At 39.1% G+C, this 24171-nt stretch overlaps 1 protein-coding gene across 4 annotated transcripts in view; it reads right to left on the reverse strand.

Moving 5' to 3' along the window:
- Pde4b (phosphodiesterase 4B) overlaps window positions 1–24171 on the reverse strand; it is a 444794-nt gene that overhangs the window by 105412 nt on the left and 315211 nt on the right. For 2 of the 4 annotated variants that reach the window (XM_047544279.1, XM_047544290.1), the window contains 3 exons: window positions 11658–11852; window positions 3053–3089; window positions 2860–2930 (listed from right to left, as the gene is read on the reverse strand). In XM_047544279.1, the coding sequence (XP_047400235.1) occupies window positions 2860–2930; window positions 3053–3089; window positions 11658–11852 (303 nt within the window). Of the gene's footprint in view, window positions 1–2859; window positions 2931–3052; window positions 3090–11657; window positions 11853–24171 lie in introns of those variants that run through there. The other 2 variants (XM_047544318.1, XM_047544300.1) reach the window with 2 other exon arrangements.

A 24171-nucleotide genomic window follows, 5' to 3' on the forward strand; every position in this document is an offset into this window, starting at 1 on the left:
CAGGTGTAGTGAATGGGAAGAGCTCTGCAGTGACAGCCGGGATGCCAGGTTTCTAGTATGACTGCTGCTCACCAGACGTGAATGACCATGTGCTAGTCACTTCCTCTCCATGGCTTCATTTCCTAACCCATAGAGAGGGGATGACAAGACCTGCCAGGAGAATCATTTGTGGTGCTTGTAACTGAGATAATGAATGTGAAAACATCAGTGTCATAGTGCTTCTGGATTTAGTGAGAGAAATTGGCTATAAATTATAATAGTTCCAATTTGCTGGACTAATGCTGTTTTAAATGCTTTACAAATATCAGTTCATTTAGTCCTCACAAAAACCCAAGTTTACAGATTAGGAAACTGAGATTTAGAGAAAGAAATTAAGTTGCACAAATACATAATTTTCAAGTTATTCTATAAAAAACACATGTAAAAATGTAGAGATAGAGAAGAAACCACTTCTAAAAATAATTTTCAAAAAATTGCTATTCTTTCCTCCAATCATTACTTATTCAGAAATTCATATATATGATGAATATTTATGGAGGATAAACTGTATGTCAGGCATTCTACTAATTCTTGGGAATTCAAGGAAAAATAAACCAAGTCTCCCTCTAAGAGCCACACAGTCTAGTGATTGACTGAGATACATAAAGGGAATGTGTTAGGGTCTTTAGAATACCTTAGGGTGGAATGAGGACCACTCAGCCAGGTGTAAAAGGGTCAGGGAAAGCATTCTGATAAGGTGAGAGTGAAGAGGACATCATATCATAATGTCATAAAATAGAGCCAGGATCTGGTCAGGAGGACACTGCTAGAAGGAAGGAGACACTTCAGGAAAAGAGAACAAAAAATCCACAATTTGGATGGAGAAGAGAGCATACAGGGAACCACTAGACCACAATTGCTGAACATAATCCCATGTGGCTAGAGACCTGGTCTGGTTATTCACCACTGGATCCCCAGGCACTTCCTATTAGACAGTAAGCCCTGAAAGGGCAGAGAAGTTGTTTTGTTTACTATTATATAATAAGTGCTTGCTAAAAAGTGGGTGCTTAGCTAATATTTGTTAGTGCACATGTACATGCATGAATGAATAGTACATGCTAAACAAGTCTTTACTGGATGAAGTTTGGATAAATGAGTAAACAGAGAGTACCACCCCAAAAAAGGCTGGGTCAAGCCTCAGGATTTCATATATTGGCTGAGTATCTGATATCCAAAATGCTTGGGAACAGCAGTATTTCAGGTTTTGGATTTTAGAATATTTGCAAATACATAATCACTTATCTTAGGGATGGGACTCAAGTATAAACACGAAAGTCATTTATGTTTTATACACACCTTATTACACAGGTAACCTGAAGGTAGTTTTATACAATAATTTTAACACACCTGTGTTTTCACTGCAACTTATCACGAGAGGTCTGCTGTGGAAATTTTCACCTTTGGTATCATGTTGGCTAGTGCTTAGTTTCAAATTTTGGATTTTCAGATTGGGATGTTCAATCTGTACATTATGCTAAATATAAACCCAACCAACTATCAAGCAAATTAATTTCACCTGGGGCATGAGGTACCAAGCACTAGTACTTAAACAATGCATTCATCATGGGCACAAATATGGCACTTTATTCATTAACCATATGAGTGAAACCAACAATTCTGATCAGCAGAAAGTTCACTCTGGTGGAAATCTGGAAAATAGTTTAGAAAAGAAGAGTCCAAAGGTGAGAAACCCTCTCCTGGGTTATACACATCACCTCACAAGGAGGCTTAAAAACAAGTTATAGGACAGTGAACCAAAAGAAATCACTCAAAATAAGCTTTACTCTCACTTTTAACAAGTCCACTCTATGAAAATTTGAATAAAAGCAAAATAGAGGATTGATGGATAACTTCACAAAGACCAGAGAGGATACCCTGTACTTTGAACACTGAAAGCTCAAAAGACTTAAGTTTTGACCCCTCTGTGTTTCTAACCTATGTCATGGTTGCTAACTAGTTGCTGGGTTCCTGAGGGCTTGCATTTATCTTTCAATAAAACAAAGAGGATGAGCCTCACCATTCCAGAATCATGGATTCTATGACCCTCAGAGTCTGATGATCTTTTAAAACATGCAGAATAGTGAACTGTTTAGCACTTACATTAGGCTTATAGATTGAAATGATTTTGGAAGAGAAAGTTACTGCGGGGAATAACAGGTTTGACCCCTTCACTTTACAGAAGAGGAGACCAAGGATTAGCAATGTTAGTTCAAACAAGCAAGGTCATAAATTTCATTGGGGAAAGATAAGAGTGTAATTCCACTATTAATCATCAACAGCATAAACCTGTTTTATGTATTATCAAAAAATCACACCCCGCAAAAAAAGAAAAAACAAAAACAGGTAACTTAAGCTTGAGCTTTTGCGTAGTTTTAATTTTAAATCTGAGTCTTCTAATTCATTAGCATCTTATTTAAAAAAGATTTAATACCATTTTGGTTATTATTGACCAACATGACAAATATAAAAATAAAAAAAGAATCCTTGTCTCATTATTTCATTTGTTGAACTTCTCTGGTATACTGATTTTTAAGGGTTCAAAAATTAATAAAATTCAGAGTAGATCATTTCTAATGTCTTACCAATTTCAAAATATTATAGTGCTCTTATTTTCAAATTTCATTGTGTATCCTAATTTAGTTTGGAGAGCAAATTTCCATGCAATAGTTGTTTGTTTTTTGGATTTTTAAAAAACTGTTGTTCAGTGTTTTCTTTTCTTTTCTTTCTTTTTTTTTTTTTCTTTTATAGAAGGGATTCATAGCTCTCTCTTTTTTTTTCTTTTATAGAAGGGATTCATAGCTCCACAAAGTCAGTGCTTACTTGTTGGATGTTCCATGAAGGTTTGTCAGGAGAGTGAAGTTATTTCTCACACTTCGCAAGCTGGCAAGAACCTATAAGGAAAATGTTTCAAATGGTTAGTGACAAAAGGAGACAGATGCCAGGTTCTGAGGCCACAAAAGGGACCACACCCAGGGACAAAGTGAGAGTGAGCCAGAGCCAGCATAATACGTACCTGGGCAAAGGGAGTGACGATCAAGTCATCGCCATGTCTAAAGAAAAGAGAAAAAGAAACATTCAAAAACACAGCTGAATTGCAACTACTCCACATAAGCTATAATATAACTTGATCAATGTTAGCAACACGTGTATTCTATAAATCCTTCTACCTGGATAGAAGGCAGGATTTGCAATCAGGCAAAAATGGGAATCCCAAGAGCTTTTATGAAAAAAAATAGCAAGTTCATGACTCCTAGATTTACGGTGATTTCACATACAAGCATTTACAAGTAAGCTTATATCCTCAGGGTATCATTCCATTAAATAGCAGACCCAGAGTACTGTAATTCAAAACGACTTGTGGATTTTGGTTGCCAGAGCCAGGAAATTCAAAGGGAGGGCTGCTCACAGGCACACACAGAGTTGGAAAAAATGGTATAACAGTCTGGATAAAGGTTAACTTTGGATTTCCTGGCTTTTGTTGATTTAAACCACAGCTTTAATGCCATTTAAACACAGATTTCTGTCTGGGAATCCCATTACTTTTTTGTTTTTAATATAATTTTTTTTTTCTTAAAGTACCCAAGGAAAAGCTTTTAGTGGAAGTGAACAGACTGAACCTACTAAAACCATACTATCGTTACTCATTTGGTCCTGAAGACCTGATTAATGTGTACCTCGTGTTTTGTAAATCTGTACTTGGGACCAGTCAGAAATGTGTTTTCAGAAGTGTACCTTCACTTTCCCTGATGCTTGCTTTAAAAAATCCACTTATGCCTGTATCCAGCCAGCTCTCTACTGAAGATATCAGGCCACATGTCAGCCTGAGCTGCAGTCACAAAAATCAGGCCAATTTGTTGTCACGTTGTGAATCATAACAGCACAGAAGCTGGTAACAAGGAGCTGCCCTCAATGTGTGCCTCCCTCCTCTGTCCTCATAATTGCCACATGCACGCAAATATGGCAGCTTATTCGTTAACCATATGAGTGCCTGCAATGATTATGAGGCATCTGCCCTGTACCAGGCACTGTGTGAGGCCTGGGGTCCAGATTTGAACAACACATGCCTTCACCTTGACTTCTCTAGCACAGGCTTTTAGCATGGGGCCCTATTTAATACTATATGTTCCTTTCCATCATCATCTTTAGCTACAAGTCTCATTCAATTTAATCCAGCAAACTTCTTGTGTGCACACTTTGTACAGGGACGATAAAAAGAATATTAACAAAGGGGAAGCATTCTTTGTGTGAATCCCAACAGCAGCACAGAAGATGGTGATGGTGGGCTCCCCTTTGACTGATTACCTCCTCTGTCCTCATGATGGCCACATAAGTTTGTGTATGTCAACTCCTTTACCCACATTAACTCGTTTAAATATTAGAACAAGTCTTTCAGGCAGATACTCTCAGTATTCACATGTGATAGGTGATGCCAAGCTGCAGAACAGTTACCCAGCTGCTTAACCAACACATGTTAATCAGCAAAAAAACTGAGACTGATTCCCACAATCTGTGCTTTTAAATATTATGCTTCCTATTTTATGATGACTGCACATTAAATATTATGCTTCTTACTTTATGATAAAAGCACAGTTGACAAATCGAAGTAGGAAAGGCTTGATTAAGTAGTGTTTGAGATGAACTTTGAAGGCAGTATTTCAGAGGACTACCAATGAGGGCAATGTGAGAACAAAGGCGTTGAAGTAGGAAAATACTAAATAAGTTTGGTGGCTTTCAGAATGGAGATGAGAATACTAACTATAGACATTTGTAGAGAAGAAGGCGAGAAAGTCCCCACACCCACATTATGGACAGTCTTTTCAAAGATTATGGAATTGATGCTTAACTTGATAGGAAGAAATAAGCAAGGGAAGTTTTTTAGTGGAATGAGAAGTAAGATAAGCAAACCAAAAATGTTTTAGGAGGTCAAATGCTAAGGAGGCCAAGGATAGATCAGAGAGGGGACATACTCAGAAGGAAGAGTAGGAGGTACTGCAGATGAGAAGGAATAGGTAAGGTTAAGAAGGATATAGGACAAGACTAGCTGAAGACATTCCAGAGGTCTTGCCAGGACTCGGCATTTAAATGAATGAAGAAATGCTGCTTTCAATTTAAAAAAAAAATAAGTATCCAAGAAAACAGTCATGAGTAGGAATGAGTGAGGAGGAGTTGGGGATTTGGGAGGATACACTGAGTTTTCAAAGCACATGTGGTGTTAAGGCACTTAGCAGACACATCAAGCAGTAAGACTGAAATGCAGTAATGAGATCTACAGAGATAGGGGTCTCCTGCAATTATAGGGATTCTTAAGGCAATGGAAGGGGATGACTTTGGCTAGTCCAAATAGATAAGGAGCTCAAGGAAGAAACTTGGGGCCCTTGCAAAATAGCCAAAGGAGAGAGAGAATAGAGAATTAGAAAAGGAGCAGTTGTGATAGATGCCTGATGAACTGTATCAAAAACTGTTCCTTCCTAGTTGTTTTCTTAAGATGAACTTTGAGAGGGGTGAAAGATCTTGCTGTTCACTGAGACTGCTGATGCAAAGTCCATATTGTTCCTAAGATGTCAGAATGAGTTGGTCATGAATCAAGCAGACCTCTTATGACTCCTGGATTTCTGAAGTGTAAATACCTGTTGAAAGCAAATAGCACAAGCAAATTCATTCATTGGTGGTATTTAGAGCTGATGTATTGATAAATGAATTGGGAAGCTACTAAAACTGCATAAACTAATGATGAAAGGAGATAAACAAACATTAATAGGGAACATTATCAATATGACTTTATCACTGTGGAGCTTTTGAAGTTTAGAAGAGCAGAATGTTCCGGAGCAGGAGATGGATTTGCAGATCCTAAGCATGGGCTCCCAGAAAGGATTTTTGCTGCAAAAGCCAACGCTGGCTGTTAGTGAGGGCTGCTAGAGAAATTATCAGGTACTTTAAAATGAGTAACAGCAAAGAAACAAAATAAAATGGAACAAAATTCCAGGTTTTGCAACTATTTGAGAATTTAAGATCATCATTTAATATATTATAAATTAAAAGTGTACTGGCATAGAAATAGCAAAACACTTGATTAGAAACACTAATGTCTTTCTTGATTTCCCAAAACACTAGAGAAGGCCATTGTGCTCAGGAACAAGACCGGATATTCAGAACTGTTGCACGAGCAACATCTAGTGACAAAACCGGCACATTACAATTTTGTAGAATAATTGGAGATGAGAACTACAGTTTAGGATTGAGTCTTAGAATTGGTTTTGGAATTGACTGAATGCCTGCTCTAAACAATGAAATGTTTTCCTAGAAAGCCAAAATGCTGCTTCTTACTGCTGTAGTCGACATTTTATGGATTACCTTCCTGTTCAGAATTGTGCTTGTATTTTCCTTATAAGTCATTTTAATCTGCTTTATAGAGAAATGTATACCATAGTAGGTAGGAACAGTTTTGGGAACTAAATAGCAAGCTTTGCTTCACAGATGCATTATTACATCAGGCAACATATATCTCAACTTCTTCATCTGTAAAATGACATTAAATGAGTTATTATATATGTACAACTCTTAATGACAGGGATTATCATATAAAACATTTATTTATTTAGACATAGTTATTCCTATTAATAGTGGTATCTTTATTTCTATAATAAGAGTTGCATGTCTATCTTCCCATCTGGTGAAATCTTTAAGATACTCATGCCAGTACCTATTATGATCAAGAGGACTTGAGTTTACAATGTACTTTACAGTTTACAAAGTGCTTTCATAGACATTATTTCATGTGCTAAAAGGAAACTCGTGATCCCAAGGAATGTTGCAACTACCTACCTCTTTAATCAAACTCTAAAATCCCCCCTCCTCATCCCACAATCAACCACGGACCTCTAGTGATCCTAAATTGCAAATGTTTATTAATCACCCACTGGACTTGCTTTGATAATCATCCTCTATCATATGGATTACCAAAGTCACCTCCCACCTGGCTCTTTAAGCTTATTTACTCTGCAAACCACTCCTCAGAGTGTAATTGGAACTATCTTTCAAAAGCAAATATCTGATTACATATTTTCTGGCTTAAAAAGTCTTTAGTAGCCCCAAGTGCTTGCACACAGAGCAAAGGCCAACCTGCAGCACAGCCCTTCATGATAAGGTTTTGGTCTCCTTCTCCAGCCTCTTGCACCATTCCCTACTGCCTCACCTCATACTGAGCTGTGGCTCCCCATAAAGCTCCCCTACAACTGAAGAGTTACTTGGCGTAGCCTGTCTTCCTGCACACCTTTTCAATCAGTCTAACTCCTGGGAGATGTCACCTTCTCAAAGCTGCTGTTCAGCCTGCCAAGCCAGACTTTTCAGTCCTGTGCTAACCTCAGTGCCTTTGCCCTAACCTAAAGGTACTAAAGTCACCTGTTGACTCACAAACCTTTCAGTTCCCTTGAGGGAATTGAAATTATCTCATTTTTCGTGAGATGCCTAAGTTTAAGTCAATATTTATTTTTAAAAGAATGAGTAGGACCTTATAACAATCGGAAAGTTAGGCAGAACAGAGATTTTCCGTCTCATTTGGTGTTTATGTGCTGAATATCCACATGGTTAGCCACCTGGACGCCTTGGATTCAAGTTCTGATTCCTATTTGGTGTCCCAGTGCCCTCATCTTTAAAATGAGAAAATGATAATACTTACCACATTGTAGATATAGATTTTGAATGGATTAATATTATGTAAAGGATTTTAAATAGTAACACAAGGGAATTGATTAATAATTGTGTGCTTTTACTTAAAGATAGGGACTATGAAAACAGTTCAATGTCTCAATAGTCATGGTAACAGAATGCGATGGCTGAAGTCTAACTCAATTCCTAGGGACCACATTGTACCCTTTGGGTAGCCCATGAGTCATCAGGTCTTAAATCTGAAAAACTGTTCTTTGTGCTGTTCCTCTTGGTTCTCTGGTCTCATTTCCCTTGACAACTCTTTAGAAACCATTTAGTCCTCATGTAAATGGCAGTTGAAAAAGCTCCTTGACTATGTAAAGCTTTGCAAATGGGATGACCAAATGACAAAAGCCAAGAGCCTCCTGCCTGTGGTTTGCAGGTGGATAATCAAAACTTCTTTTTGTTCAGGGCAGTTCCTGCCACAATTTAGGTCAATAAATCTGATTTCACCAATTTCCAGTACTTTCTGTTCCCATTGGGAAATCTGTACCCGGGTATGCGAAAGCATTACGTGACAGATGACTACGATCCAGCAACTGAACAGAAAACAACAGATTATTGCCACATCTAGGAAAGCATCTAAAATTTCCTTTTGGAACTCCATGGTAATCTTGTTTTACTTCACTAGAAAGCCTTATTGTGATCTCTTCTTTATTGCTAAAAATTAGAGCCATTTGTATTTTCCATTCACATTTTTATGCTTAATGACTAACTCATTCTCTACCTCAAATTTCCTCTGACTCTTCTGAAAGTTCAGACCAAAAAAAAATGTTTAAATGCGAGTGATTCCTCTATTATTAGAATTTAATGCAGTGGAATTATGCAAAGTTTTCTACCTCATATAAGTTCATGGTTGCTCTGTGTTAGATGTGAGGGGCTCCTGAGCAGGGAATATCCCGCGGCTCACCCAGTGTCCTTCCTATCAAAACTCTTGGTTTATCATTACCCATCTTCTTCCTGGACCTACTGGGAGAAGATGAGGGAAGCAGTGGGAAGCTTAGGGACTCCTGCTCTATTTATTTCAGTTCATTCTGAAGAGTAAAAATGGGAAGAAAGAGGTTTACAAGAATTACTTCAGTTTAGATCCAGATGCCTGTATGAAACTGGATTTTCTAACATAATGTTGACAAAATGAAATGCCAGAAGGATCTGGATATTATTTAAACTCTGCTTTTTTATTTTTTGATCATATTCATAAATACAAAATATTAAACTAGCAAAACATAAAAGATTCTACTGTAATGTTGAAATATTTTAAAACAAAATCTTGTGCTATTTTTATTCACAAAGATTTTAATATATCCTGTTATAAGTATAGAGTGGTACTATGTTGCCTACTGTGTTTTCTCAGGAAAGACTTTATTATTGTGAAAATTCAAACTTTTTTTTAAGTCCTTGATTTTAAAAAGTAAGAATGATATAAGGTAATTTACACATATAAAGCTTACTTGCCTAAATTTAAAGTTGGCAATACTGTGTGGATTCTATAGTTGGGGGAAACTTTTACTGGTCAGTAAAACTGCAAAAAAGGTAAACCATTAGCAACAGGATACCAGGTGCAGAGTTATCCAGAACTACCTCCTGGTTTCATCAGCTAGAGACTGAGTTGGATTGTTACCTTTGAGGTCTCTTCAAAGGCAAATTTTCTCCAACTTTTGATTCTGAGAAACACCAGAGTTGAATCTGGAATCTTCTGTAAAGACCGATCACCTGGAGACTCACCATACTATTTAGCACACGTTTGGGGAACTATACCTGAGGAATTAATTTAGGGAAAGACTTTTTTCCAAAGCTAGTCTTCTATCTGTAAAATACCATATGAATGAAGTTCAAATTACTTTGAGCTCACCACATTTTCAATGTTCTCCTTTGATGAAGTCTAGAAAGGTCTTTTTCTTGGTGGAGGAAAGGATTCCTAGCGTATTCACTGTGAAAGCTTACCACCCAAGCCTTAGTCAGAAAATACTGAGCCTGCATGATCCATAGCCAAGTGACCACCCCACCTCCAGCCTCAGGTACCTCTATTTTGCACTCATGTCTTCTACCTGGTACTAGAGATGCTACATTGCAGTATAAAGAGCATGAACAAGAGTTCAAAACTTTTGAATATGATAATTGTTATGGTTTAGATATGGTTTGAGGGTGTTCTCCAAGAGTTTCAGATGCTAGAAGTTGGGTCTTGATATGGTGAAACTGGGAGGTAGTGGAACCTTTCAGAGGTGGGACCTAGTATAGCGTAATTAGGTCACTGGGGGCATTGCCCTTGCAAGGTATTAATGGAGGTCTTATAGAGAGAGTTTGTTCTCATATGGTAGCAGTTTATTATAAATGAGGCCAGCCTACTCACTTGGTCCCTTTTGCATGTGGTTACTTCCCTTTTTATTTCTCTGACAGGTTGAAATGCAGTCAGGGAGTCAATGCATGCAGTTTTAACCCTCCAGCTGCCATAATTGTGAGCCAAATAAATTTCTTTCATTTATAAAGTACCTAGTCTCAGGTATTTTGTTACAGCAACAAGAAATGGACCTGATATAATAATCCTTCGCTTCTCCATGGGATCTGGTATAAGACATAGTCATGCAATAGGGGCAAGTTTCTGAATCTCTCAGAGTCTCAGCTTCATCATCTACAGAGTAGGGATAATAATGGGACCTACCTGACAGGGTCACTATGACAATTAACAGAGATAACGTGTAAAGGAAACTGGCCCCATGATAAGTGCTCACTAAATGCCATTTTCCTTCCATTCCGTAGAGTTAAATGTGTATAGGTGGTGCTCCTTTAATCATTCCTAGTTAGTTGCAATATTCTTGAGAGCATGCAAACTTTGGGGGAATGAGAACTGTTTTTAACTCATCTGTGAGTTCTCCACTGCATTGTTCAACATTTATCCCCATATTTTTCTGGCACATTACATGGCACATAGCAGAGTTCAGTAAATATTAACTAAATGAGTGAAAAAAATGAATTTTGTTCCTCATGATGATTTAAATACATTAGGATTGGGATGCTTCTGTTAAAGTTTGCTAGCAGAAATAATCTGAGGAACATTTTCTTGCCTCTAGCTTTAAAATGCCTTCTACCCCTTTACAAGAAGGTGAACCTTTTTGGCTTCCTTTCTAATAGAGGAAGAGAACCCAGTGGAATTTTCCGGGCCGGAGACTTTAGGGAGCTACTGATATTTTTATAACATATGATGTTAAAAGCAATTGTATGTGTGCCCAGAAACCTTTTAAGGCATGGATTTTAGCATCCAATTTTATTTGGTTTCAGAAATTTAATAAGCAGGCAATACAACCCAGTCATTGTTCTTTAAATAAAAATTAGAGATCTACAATTAATAGCAGTGAAACAAAAACATCAGCTGTGCTTTGCAGGGTGGTGACGTGTGCTGTGTCTCACCAATGAGCCAGGCAACAAGTGGGTATTGTGTTAAGGTTCCAGAGAGAGGACAAAGACATGTGTCTGGGTGACGACCTAAATGCCACCAGGCAGAGGCCAGTGAGAGAAATGCAGGTGACCAACCACCCATTTTCTTCTCTCTGGGAGCCTCATGCGAACTGCACATGCAGCTAACTCAAGTGTGCTTTGCAAAACACGTTAAGGTTCTTATTCCATAATGATTCAGTAGTTCAGGAAATGAAGTTCAATGAAATTTTTTTTTAAAGTATTAATAACAGATGTGAACTGAATGCTGTACCTGAGGTGTTTAAACATCTTTGGAGACCCCAGCTGCATTCTGAAGAGCACTGATATTGTTGGGATGGTCACCCCTGTCACCTCTGCTCATGTTCATTTTTCACATCCCTCCTCCCTCAAGTTAAAGGACAGCTGATGCTGATGCTGCTATGAGAGCGTGAAAGATGAGGTGAGTGTGCAGCTGGGAGCCAAACAGGAAGAGCGCTACTCACTGCTCGCTTGGAAGTGATGAGTTTCTTGACATCGCCTTTGGTGACAAGTCATAGTCGCTGTCTGATCTGTACAGAAAGGACTCTCTGCGCTGGCTGTGACCAGGAAAGGTGGCATGAAGCACCAGCCCAGAGGAAGAGCTGGCCTGGGGGTCCAGTGGGCTCCGACCTGGGGAAGGGCCATTTTCCACATCAAAGCTTAAAGAGAAAGCAGGAAACTCTGGTCATGTGAGAATCTCAGAGGAAGACATGTAACATACTCTGAAAACCCACATGTGGGAGTACTGTGTGCCAGGCACAATGCATAAAGCTTTATGCTTTCTGGAAATTTTTAATTCACAACACAGCTCTGAGTTACAGTCATTATTATTCCCATTGTCTAATGTAAGAAACCAAGTCCCATAGGATTTCATTCATTTACCCAAGTCCATCTTCATCAATAATGACCACTGGAATTTGAACCCAGGAGAAAAATCCCATGACCTCATTCAGCAACATGAGCAACTTTGACAAATTTAGAATGAGAGCTGAAAGTAAAATAATTTGCGATAATAAGCAAGTCTAGAGGGGACATCTAGCACAGCTCTAGGTGTCAGACATGGAGCTGTTATGTGAATGAGTCTTCTTTGCTGGAAGATTTCTTCCTGCCATAAATAAATATCACAGTCTCATTAAAAATACAATATGCATACTTCCAAATGTTTTGGGAACAAAATGTTACCGTGAAAACATCCACAGTCTGATTAGATGGGAGGCCCAGTCTGAGATTTAATATTCATATGCAAGTTTAACCACAGAAAAGGACTTAATTAATCTGATAACACCAAATTACTCTCCAAGGCTGCAGAGCTTGGTCTCTGGAGGAGGATGCCCTCCCTGGCTCCCACGGAGGAATACCAGTGCCATTTCTGATCATCTCTCTCATTCTGGGGAGGTGCCCTCAAGTTCAGAATTTTTTGAAGACCTAATCAATGATCACACAGACAGGAGTAGTAGAGGTTTTGTCTCTTCTTTTCTCTCCCCATCCCGGTATCACCTAAGCCCTGTATCTCTCCTTTATCACTCCATATGCATGTTTTCCTGCACATACAACCTCCCCTCGCCTCAAATCCACAGTAACACCCCTCCCTAATATTTTCCTCTGATACCCATGACTCCCCAGCTAACACTTTGCAGAGAGAGGTATTGTGAAAGAGGTTCAGGGCTGGGGCATTCTTTCTTCCAAGTTAGACCATAGTTGGCCTCCTTTGGTTACTCAGCTGACTGAGTAACCAACATACAAATGTTTTCTACATTTTGGGTCCTTTTCTTTCATTAATTCTGACAATGCTCCTCTCTTCTGGGGCATTTGGCTTATGTTTCTTCATTTTACAATGTGCTTTCTGATGTATTATTTCATTTAATCCTAACAACTCTGCAAACTGTGTAACAGGATTCTACTCTACATTTGAGGTAAACAAGGTTTAGGGAGATATAACTATTTTGATTAAAGTAACAGGCTAGAATAGTAGTCGTCCCCATACCCTGATCCCTGGGGGATATGTTCTGAGACCCCCAATGTGTACCTGAAACACCAGATGGTACCAAACTCTATGTATATTGCTTTTCCCTCTAAATACATACAGATACAATTCAGTTTATATATATTAGGGATAGTAAGAGATTACAACAGATTATAGAACAACTATAAAAATATACTGTCATAAAAATATTTAAAACTTATGAATTGTTTTTTTTTTTTTTTCTGGAAATTTCCATGCAATAATTTTGAACAACAGTTGACCACAGGTAACTGAAACCGTGCAAAGTGAAACTTCAGATAAGGCGGTTTCTACCGAAACTTGCAGATGAAGCACTGGAAGACCCAGTCTTCCAAATAGTCTCCCTACAACCTCAGACTTCCTTTATTACCGAGTTCCACAGCAGCCCACTGGATAATAGAATGCATTTCCTGTCAGTCTGTGGATTCAAACAGAAATTATGCTTGGTATACAAAGAGTCAGCCAGACTAGAAGCAACTGTGGGTGCTATTTTGTATGAACATGGGAGACAGCAAATTACCCTGAAGTTGTAGCTTTTCTTGAAACAGGAAAGGACGTGACAGGATGTAGGGTTATAATGGTTCCCAGAGACCACTTTGAGAAACTGCTCTGAGGCAACCCACAAACTCCAGGTGTCTGATAAGAAGCAGCAAGTGAGAATTACTGGGTAAAAAGAAAAGTAAGAGCCAATTCAATGTATTTGGGCTTTCAGGATGCCAATGGATGGATTTTCTCAGCAGGCCAATTGTGTGGAACAGGGCTACCTTTTGATGACTGCAGGCCAGTGAGCCTGGGCAGGTAGTCATCCATGCGTAACAGCTTTCCTGGAGGCAGATTTATCTTGTGAGCCACCTACATCACAGCAAGTAAAAAATATAATGAAACAGACCCCCAAACTTCCCCTGGGTGAGAACTACACTAGCCATTGAGTAAAATAAAGAACTGCTTTGTAGACAAGTCCTCTTTCATGTCTCCCCCAGCCTATGGAACCCGTCCACCCTGATGCTGAACCCTTCGTAAGGTCAAAGAGGACGGGTTCTTAAAAGGTGAAGGTAAGATCATGCAAAGCCTAACAGTAGACATGAGCTTTGAAATTGCATGTATAGTCATCTTGTTATTCATCTGGTGTGCATCTGCACAGATTTTTGGGTATTAAAACAGCAAAATAGTTTTTAAACAGTTGGCATCCAGCAGTTGCCCCAGGTCCATCCATAGGAGCCGGACTTCATAGTGATCCAGTAACCAAAGAGTTGGTGTCTGGGAGCAGTAGGGGATCTCTAGTTCCAGCACTATGGCCTGAGGCCACTAAATTGGTCAGTGCTCGTGTGGTTCCCGTCATTAAATGTTATGAATATCACTGCTGTGTACCTGTGCTAAAATCTTAGAAGAGGGGCCAAGTGGGTCTGCCCACCAAACTCTTAGAACTTTTTCCATTGAGGGTACCACAAGGGCTCACTCTGCCCGCTTTTCTGCTGAAGGTATTCCTACTGAGCAAAATAAGTCCACAAAGTTGGTGCCCTGGGGCATTCCGTCCCTAGTGCTGGTGTCCAGGATGTTCACCCCTGCCAGGTAAACTGGGACTAGACCCAGACGCCCAAACTCTCTCCATGTCATTCCTCTTTGGGCTTGTTTTCTTTCTTCCTCGCCCTGCCTAAACTCATAGGAGAGATTGCTGGAATTCAGAGGAAGCCAGGGAAGAATTCTCTGGTGCAAAGAAGCAGTCTTAGTGAGACAAATGGCCTTTCATATTCCCTGGGGCACTGTTTCAAAGCAACCAACACAGATGTACGACTTTGGAACAAACATGAATCACCAACCAGACACCAGCCCCAGTCACAGCAAAATTAGCGGGCAGACATCACAATGCGTCCCACAGATCCAGGCAGTGAGGGGGTGTGCTCATGGGGGAGACTGAGGACAGACTTAACCAGCAAAATGAATATACCACACAAACTGTAGTGCAATTAGGAGGAAAACAATCTGCATGGGAGAAACAAACACATCAAGGGGGCCATTATTTATTTAGGGTGATTTTTTTTCCCCTCTGCTTTAATCAGGACATACATTTCACCTTTAGGTTTCTTTAGTTTAATATATATACATATATATATATATATATGATTAATTTAAGAATGCTATGTAAAACATGGACAAAAGAGAAAAGAATAGCTTCATTACTAGTAGTTTAGTGTTTTTCCCTCTGAATATTCTTTGCCTCCAGGTTTGAATCTTGGTTTATTTTAACAATGTTTTATATGCAGCAGATTTCAGAATTATCATTTTTCATGGGCTACTTATTAGCTCATCCAATACCTGTACTACAGTTTTTTTTTTTTTTTTACTATTTTTCTTACTTTTGGTCTCATATTTATGATTCTAAGTACTGTTGCAGTTGATAACTTCGAGCTTACAGCTACTTTAACATTTCACTGGTGTCATATAGAAGTTTCAGGTAGTTTAAGAGAGGATGCCACTCACAGGTTTCAGGATATTTGAGTAGTATTTGATATACCTGCTTGGAAGAGGTCACCCCTATCCAACACATGGACTGAAACAGCAATGAAAGTGGTCTTTCTTTTATGACCAGAAACCCCTCCCTCCAAGTCTTGCTTTCTGATCTCCAGGATTCTGTGTTGCCTCCCCACTTGGATCTGCCATCTTCTCCCTGCCTCTGCTGACCTCCTTGCACCCAATCAATGACTCATTGTCTAAGACCTAACATTGTAACAACTTTATTCTGCTTTGTTTGTAGAGTTCTCAATTCCTGGGGTCAGTGGTGACAGATGACCACCACTAGAGAAGTGATGCTCCCTGTAACTGGTACTCTTCCCATTGCTGTCTAGAAATAAGACATCCCCTTCTAAATTCAGGCCAGGTCACCTCTACAGCCAGTCTCCTTCAACACAGTTTAGCTACATACTTCTCATCTGAGTTCCCCAACATTGCTTTACCACCATACAATGATCCTTCAGTGTCTGTGGAAGATTAATTCCAGGACTCCCTGTAGAAACAAAACTTCACAAATGCAGATGTTTATGTACCTTATATAAAATGGCATAGTATTCCCATATAACATACATACATCCTACTGTATAATTTAAATGATCTTCAGCTAACTTATAATACCTCATGTGAGGTAAATGCTATGCAAATAGTTGGTGTACTGTATTCTTTAGGGAACAATGATAAAACAAAGTCTAAACATGCTCAGTATGTAATTCTCTTTTCAAATATTTTCCATCTGTGTTCAATTGTAACTACAGAACTCAGGAATGCAGAGGACCAACTATAACTTACCAACGTGCTTGTGCTTCTCTGTTTAATTCTCCATTTATTGAGCTGTCTCTCAATAGATTGTTATACTCAGCAGAGAAATATTACTCATTTTATACCAGGCATCTCTGTCAGAGCCTTGTAAACAGTAGGTCTTCAAAAAAGTCAACTGAACATTTTAAAGAATAATATAACATACTCCAAAATGCTTTCTCCTATTGCCTTCTTCCTGATTCCCAGCCCTCACCTCAATTCCCACTCACACAGATTTCTGCCATTTCCTTTAAATGAGTCTACAGAGATGTGGCTTTAATTTCTTTTATTGGTCTTGTGAGACAATAATCTAAATATAAATTTTTTTTAAAAATTAAAGCACAGCTGTGTTCTCCCTGAGCAAAACAAACTTGCATAGAAATATCACAAGTTTAGTTTCTGGGATGGTGATATGTTTACACCAACCCCTGTGCTAGGAAATGTCCTCTATGCCTGCTTCTGTCTGCCTTCTCATCTCTGTTTTTCCATAAAAGTAGGAACATTCTCCTTTCCCACACCTTCTCTCCTGGTGGTCTGCATTGCCTAGGAATCTCTGCAAAGCCCGCGCAGGCTCATGACTGGAAGGAACCAGCAGATGGCAGAAGACTGCCACTGCTTCCCTGGGCTCCCCAGCCTCCAATCTGAGCAGGTGGGGCGGCTCCCCAGTCTTGGAGGGAGAAATAGGACTGAAGCTTCTTCCCAAACCTGGGAGGAAAAATCAGGGATAAAGAACAGAACCACACGGTGCACATGAAACCTTTGATTAAACTAGGAGAAGCTTTACCTCCGAGAATTCAAGTCAAGCCAGGTGGTCACAGAATTGCCTGCAATTGTCTCCTAGTGGTTGTTTCCTGATCCCCAATTATAGCACAAACCCCCAATTTCTGTAACAAAGACTCATGAAGCAACATCTTAAACCAGTGGAGATTTTTCTTTTTCTACTCAGCCATTCTCTAGGTGAGTTTCTTTGGCTTAATCTAATAAATAGCCCCACTGAAAAGACTGCAGACTCTACCAAAGAGATTTAAACTCCTGGGTCAGCAGAGCAGCTCACAGCCATTTGGGGAGAGAGCTCTGCTGTCTTGAGTTTGCCTTTCTTTCTTAAAATGACTTGCTAAGTATCTTTTACATCATTGAATTCTCACAATTCCAGTGAGTTAATTCTCTTTGTCCTGTTTCAAAAAGGAGAAGATGGAGGCTCCGAAATGCAACTTCATTTGAGAAATCCTCAAGTGTGACCTCATTTCATTACACCCTGAAATCTGGGCCGAGATGCTATCCACCATATCCCGTGATCTCTTCTTGACCTCAGAATCTGCCATGTTGTCCCGGCTTTTTCAGTTTAGTTCTCTCTGGTGATCTCTTTGAAGTAGGAACTAAACCTTAGTTCATTTCTGTATTCCCATGGGCCTAGAGATGAGTCTCACACCTGAATACCTACACAAATACTTGTGGAGTGAATGTGGGGACCTCACAGTTTACTTCTCTCATGTGACAAAAAACCAGCATCATTTGGATTAAAAAACCTTTGGCAGGTGAAGGCCACAGTGAGATTCCTAAATGGAGCCAGTACAATCTGGTTTTGGATCCCCTGCACTGCCCTCCCTGCGTATCTTAAGAAGCTTATCCCAGGAGTTTTTGCAGATGAGAACCATTTGTATCTACAATAAGTTGTGTCTGTGTGTAGATTGTATGCATTGGAGGGGTTTATAAGTGCTGTTTCTTTAATGTTCTTTAATGTTTCTTTATTTTATTTTATTTTATTTTTTTTATATTTTATTTTATTTTTTTTTTCTTTTTTCTTTTTTTTTCTTTTTTTATTGTAAACAAATGGGATACATGTTTTTTCTCTGTCTGTACATGGCGTAAAGGCATACCATTTGTGTAATCATAAATTTACATAGGGTAATGTTGTTTGATTCATTCTGCCATTTTTTTCCCTTCCCCCCTCCCCTCCCACCCTTCCCCTCCATCTATACAGTCCTTCCTTCCTCCATTCCTGCCCCCCTCCCTAAACCCAACTCCAACCCCAACACTAACCCTTCCCACCCCCCATTATGTGTCATCATCCACTTATTAGCGATATCATTCTTCCTTTAATGTTCAGGGAGAATATTCCCTGCAATCATGCTTTCAAACTGATATCTTAACATGCTTATCATTTTGATAAAAATAAATAACCATCTACCCATTTACTTATATACTTACAATGGCCATCACCTCAATATGCTATCTGGTCCCTATCAAATGGGAGCTGGATAGGGACTTGTACTTTTACCTATGATGACAATGACCCATCTTTATAAAACTAATGGCTGCAGGCAGCAGCCAGTCCTAATTTCCAATGAAGGACTTAACTGTGCAAAATCACAGCCAGCATGACGGAAAACCCATATCCTAGCCGAAGGCAGATAGAAATTCTTTGGTCACAGCTACAGCCGAATCTTGCAATTCCATCCTGAGAATCCAGTTCCAAAGTCCATGACTTTCCTTCCACAGACCAGGAAGAAGAACTCTGAAGTTCAGCTCATCTGAATTCTAGAAGTAGCTCCCATCACTTTCTGTTCTTCCCAGGGGTTTTGAAAATTACATTCATGGCAAAAGTACCAAAATGCTTTTCCACAGAAAGGCTTAACTAGAGGTAGTCCTGGAATGCTGAAGAGCTCTGCATACGGGGTATCTGGCTGCCACCTCCTGGTGTGGGGAGCAAACTGAAATGAAACAGATACACTGTCCTGTGTTCCCTGCACCTCACCCCAAACACACACACCTCAGTCACTGGCCACTGAAATGAAGCTGTGGGATAGACCCCTAAGACTAGACAGTTTACAGATATTTGACAGAGATTGGTTCTCAAGTGTGGTTTTGTGTTAATGGTGATGATCAAGCACTCATTCAATAAATAATAAAAAAGCACCCACTCTGAAAAAAAGACACTGTAGCTGTCCTTTGAATAGAGTACACACAAGATATAGAATATCTATGTGGGGAGGGTGGTAAACACATAATGAAATAAGATAACTTCAGATAATGATCAATGATATGAAGAAAATAAAACCCAACAGTGTGGTAGAGAGATGGGTGGAAGAATGCCTCTCTAGACTGGACACCAGATCCATACAGGCACGTGGTTGCATATTGCCCTACACCAGGAACACCATCCATCTTTCTCAGATGATGTCATTTGAGTTGAGACCTGATAGAGGTAGTGGTAAATGTTGTTCTGGGATGGTTTCTATACCCCCCATTCACCCAAAGAATTGAGTCAGATGAGGCTTAGGTTTGAATTTGGTACCAGTTGTGAAATTAGTGATTTAATTTTCCCCGTCCCTACCTTCCTTTCTGAGTTATTTGCTCCATCTCATATAACTATCTGTATTGATATCTGGTATTTATTTCTTTCTACCATAGTACTTGTCCTGCATACTTGTTAATTTGCCCCCAAAGGCTGTGTTCCCAGGACCACAATACAGCTTTTCCATGATTTTCACTTCTGTGCAAAGGGCCATGACTGTCAGAGTGTAGATAATTAATAAATGCCTAATGAATAATCAATTGAAAGAATGAATGGCTTGGGAACAAGGAACTTGTACAATCTCCCCAGTGCCCATCACTAACAGCACAGAAGTTCATCTCCAACCAGGACTGTGAGTGGTGTGGGGAAACCGAGTCACTTCTTGCCCCTGCTCTAATCTATTCCTAAAAGTTACCTCCAAAAAGAAGAACTAGGGGTTTGCTACTAAGTACCACCTGCAAAGAGGGGCTGGAGTACTTTCTGTAGGGCACCAAGCCCACAGGAGAAGGCCAATGACCACTCATGACAGCAGGCTCTCCCATTCCTTGGTTTTGAGGGTGTGGCATATTGAAACAACACAAATATTCCCCTTGACATTCCTTTGGTAGAAAGCTTCACTTTTACTGAGGACTTAATCTTGCAAATCATGTTAGTTATCACTTGAGATCCTTTATTGGGTATAAACATTTCATCAAATAAACTGAGAACCAAAGTAATACAAATGCCTGATTTTTCTAATGAGGTTATAAGATAGGGGCCATTTTTAAAATGCTTTGCTTCCAATGCTTGAGAGCATATATTGGTGTAAACCCTTATTAATGTCATGTGGTGTTGTCCTATGTCACACTATTTAATACAAAAGGAAAACAAGACTAGAAGTAAAGAATCCTTCCTCATAAGAACATTATTTCTAACAAGTTTTTAAAAAATGCTCTGCCCTTTTAATCTGGTGTTTAAAAATGTTTTCAGGAATGAGAAAGTTATAAATAAGTACATCTTTCTCTTTGTTTTCTAAATGTGGCTGAAATTTCATAGACCCACTCTCAAACTTTCATCCACTAAAATCCCTTAAGGAATGTGACAATTCCTAATAGTGACAGTCACTTTCTATAGGACAGTCATTCTTAGAAAAGGTAGGGATCCCTAATGAGAATAATTTTGTGTGGGAAAGTACTTTGTATGCAGACATTATAAAGGGTGGGAGGAACAATCTGGGTTGCTTTTGTCCCAGTATGCACTTTGGGTATACACATTATCCTACCCATTTGCTATTTTTCAGACCACACTTTCCACTTAAAAAGAAAGTTGTAGGGGCTGGGGAGATAGCTCAGCTGGGAGAGTGCTTGCCTCGCAAGCACAAGGCCTTGAGTTTGATCCCCAGTACCGCAAAAAAAAAAAGTTGTTATAAGATATATTCAAGTGCTCTCTCAATAAAATATAAACATTCCAATTTATAAGTTAGGTAACCTTACCAATGACAAAATCTATTAATTATAGAAAACATTTATTAAGTGCCAATTTCTAGTAGCATATAAGCAATTGGGGAGATGAGAGCAATCTGGGAAAACTAGATGCTTTTCAACCAAAGGTGGGTTCCAGAAATTGCTGCCTTCTTTTATAAGTTCTCACACATCATAGAGAAATCAGTTTTAGAAGTAAGTTTGAAATCAGTGTCTAAAATATTGGAGATCAATGGTCAGTTGGCCTCTGTATAAGCCAGTGATGGGGCATATTAACCCCATGAGATGGTGAGTTTCATTTTTGGATTGATTTCATTCTTTAAGAACGTATTTTAGTTGTGCCTCCTGCTAGTTCCCCTTTTTCTCTCATCTATTGACTTACCCTGATTCTCCCTCACTGTGTCAATGTAGTGACCACCTACTCAGTTAAACAAAGCAGAATCATAAATAATTTCACTTTTGTCCTCACCCCCTTTCCCTTCAGTTGCTTGACAAGTGCTGTCCACTTATGCCAAAACTATGCCCTTCCCTCCATCTCTGCCCACCACTTTTTCAAGGCATTAAAACCTTCCTCTGGCCTAGAGTCACTGGCTATGGATCTGCCTGTTTCCACTCCTCTCCTTCCCCTACTCTGTGCTCTGTGCTCTTCCCCACAGAACAGCAAGACTAAGCTTTGACTGCAAAATAAAATCATGACATTGTCCTTAGAATAAAATCCAAACAAACTCTATTCCATAGATTGCAAATCCCCCATAATCCAGCCCTGCCACTTCTGAAACTCCTCTTATACCACACTACTCTCTGCTCAGTCTAAGTCAGCCTCAGGGACTTATTTTGTGATTCAGAATTGTCCAAATCATTTCCCATTTTGCCAATGGCATGCATATGTTTCGTTTACTGGTGTATCTTCTTTGCTTCTAACACACCCTGGCTCACAAAAAGTGCTGAATTTAAGTACTTGTTGAAAGAATGAATAAATGGTGATCTCTCCACTTATCTTGTCCACTTGTCCCTTTTGTCTTTGTGTGTCTGCCTTATGCTCCTTCTTTTAGCCTTGGATTAAGTCACCAACTAAAAACTTTTTTCCCGAACACATTATTTAAGTAGGTCTTCTTTTCTTCACAGCATCTATTCCAGCTTTTGACTATATTTATTTGTCTTTTTAAAAAATAGTCTTCCTCTCTCACAAGACTCTACGCCCCATGAGGCCATCTGTTGTGTTTTCCAATCATTAACCATAGTGCCTGGCACTTGCCTAGGAACAAATATATGTTCAGTGCATTAATGAATGGATCCTTGACTGTGTGTGAATAATAAATACCAGCAGTCACCTCAGTGATTCACAACAGACCCAGCTTATTCTTATTTTTCAAAAGTATTTCTTCATTTGGAGAGGGGATAATTTATTTCCTAACATTTGGTCAGCTCTAACATCAAACCTAAGGGACTCAAATTTAAAATATCAGTTGAGCTGGGCATGGTGGTGCATACCTGTTATCTCAGTAACTCTGGAGGTTAAGGCAGGAGGATCCAAGTCTGAGGCCAGCCTCAGCAACTTAGCAAGACCCTCAGCAATTTAGAGCAACCCTATTTCAAGATAAAAAATAAGAAGGACTAGGTTTGAAGCTCAGTGGTAAAGCTCCCCTGGGTTCAATCCCCAGTACAAAAAAAAAAAAAAAAAAAAAAAAAAAAAAATCATTTGTTGTAAAATCTTGTCACAGATTTAAAACATTTTTGGTGATAGAACTCTGGGTGATTTCAGGAAATGAGTCTGGTTTTCAGATCAAGTTTCAAGTCATTGGCCTTTCTGATTGACCTTCAAGGTGATGATGTTTTACATCAAGGATACATTCATTCCCAGTCCTAGGTTTGTAAAATGCCATTACTTAACATTTTAAGATCTTTGTATTTAAAAATAATTTATATTCTCTTGAGAATGAATAAGCCATATAACTCATTTTTGGTTGAGGTAGAAGGGGGTGGAAGGAGTGGTAATAAACTCAAATAATAATCATAAAATTGGAAATCAATGCCTCAGCCTCCGGTCTACATAGCACTTAATAGTGTTTACGTCAGTTAACATCTGGCCTCCAAATGTTATCAGTCTTGAACACTGCACCTGCAGACAGCCTGGCATTTGGATCTTAAATATGTTCTTCTGGGAGGAAGGGTGGGTGAGAGAAGGGGGAGAAGAAAAAGTAGAGGTGGAAAAATGAGATCCCAGAATCGCTACTCCTTTACTTGGGCAATGAAACACAGAAAAGCTACACTTTTAATTTTTTTCCTTAAAGGTATTGAGCACATACAATGTGCCAGACCAAGAGCTAGCATTTGGAAGACATTACCTCATTTCATTGCTATAATCACTCTGGGAGGAAGGAAAGAACTTGTTTTCATGAATGTGAAAACTGAAGGTCAAAGGGTTTGAATAACTTACTGATGGTTACTTAGCTATTTAGTGGTAGGGCCTGGATTTAAACCCAGTTTGAATAGATATATTAACAAACTCATCATCTGTAAACATCTGTTCTGTCTTTCTTCTTGTTACTGCAGGTAAATGGTTTTATGTGAAGCCAGTCCCTCTGTTCTGGTCTCTGCCCTTTCTTACAATGACTGTGCTCCTGTGGCAAGTTTGTTCTCTCCTGCATCAACATTTTCCATTTGCACATCAGCAAACAATCAAACTATAAAGATTTATACCTAAAACAAGTCAACCCACAAACAAAAATATAACAGCCCCAAAGATGTCCATCAAACATGCAAATGTCAGAAAGATTCATCACCAGAAAATCCAAAGTGCAAGAAAATTAAAGGAAATTCTTCAGGCAGAAGAAAAATGATACCAGATGGAAGACTAGTTCTCACAAAGGAATGAAATTTTTCCCTCTGTATTATTAAAATCTCCTTAAAAGAAA

Source organism: Sciurus carolinensis, chromosome 1, assembly GCF_902686445.1.
Source record: "Sciurus carolinensis chromosome 1, mSciCar1.2, whole genome shotgun sequence".
Lineage (NCBI taxonomy): Eukaryota > Metazoa > Chordata > Mammalia > Rodentia > Sciuridae > Sciurus > Sciurus carolinensis.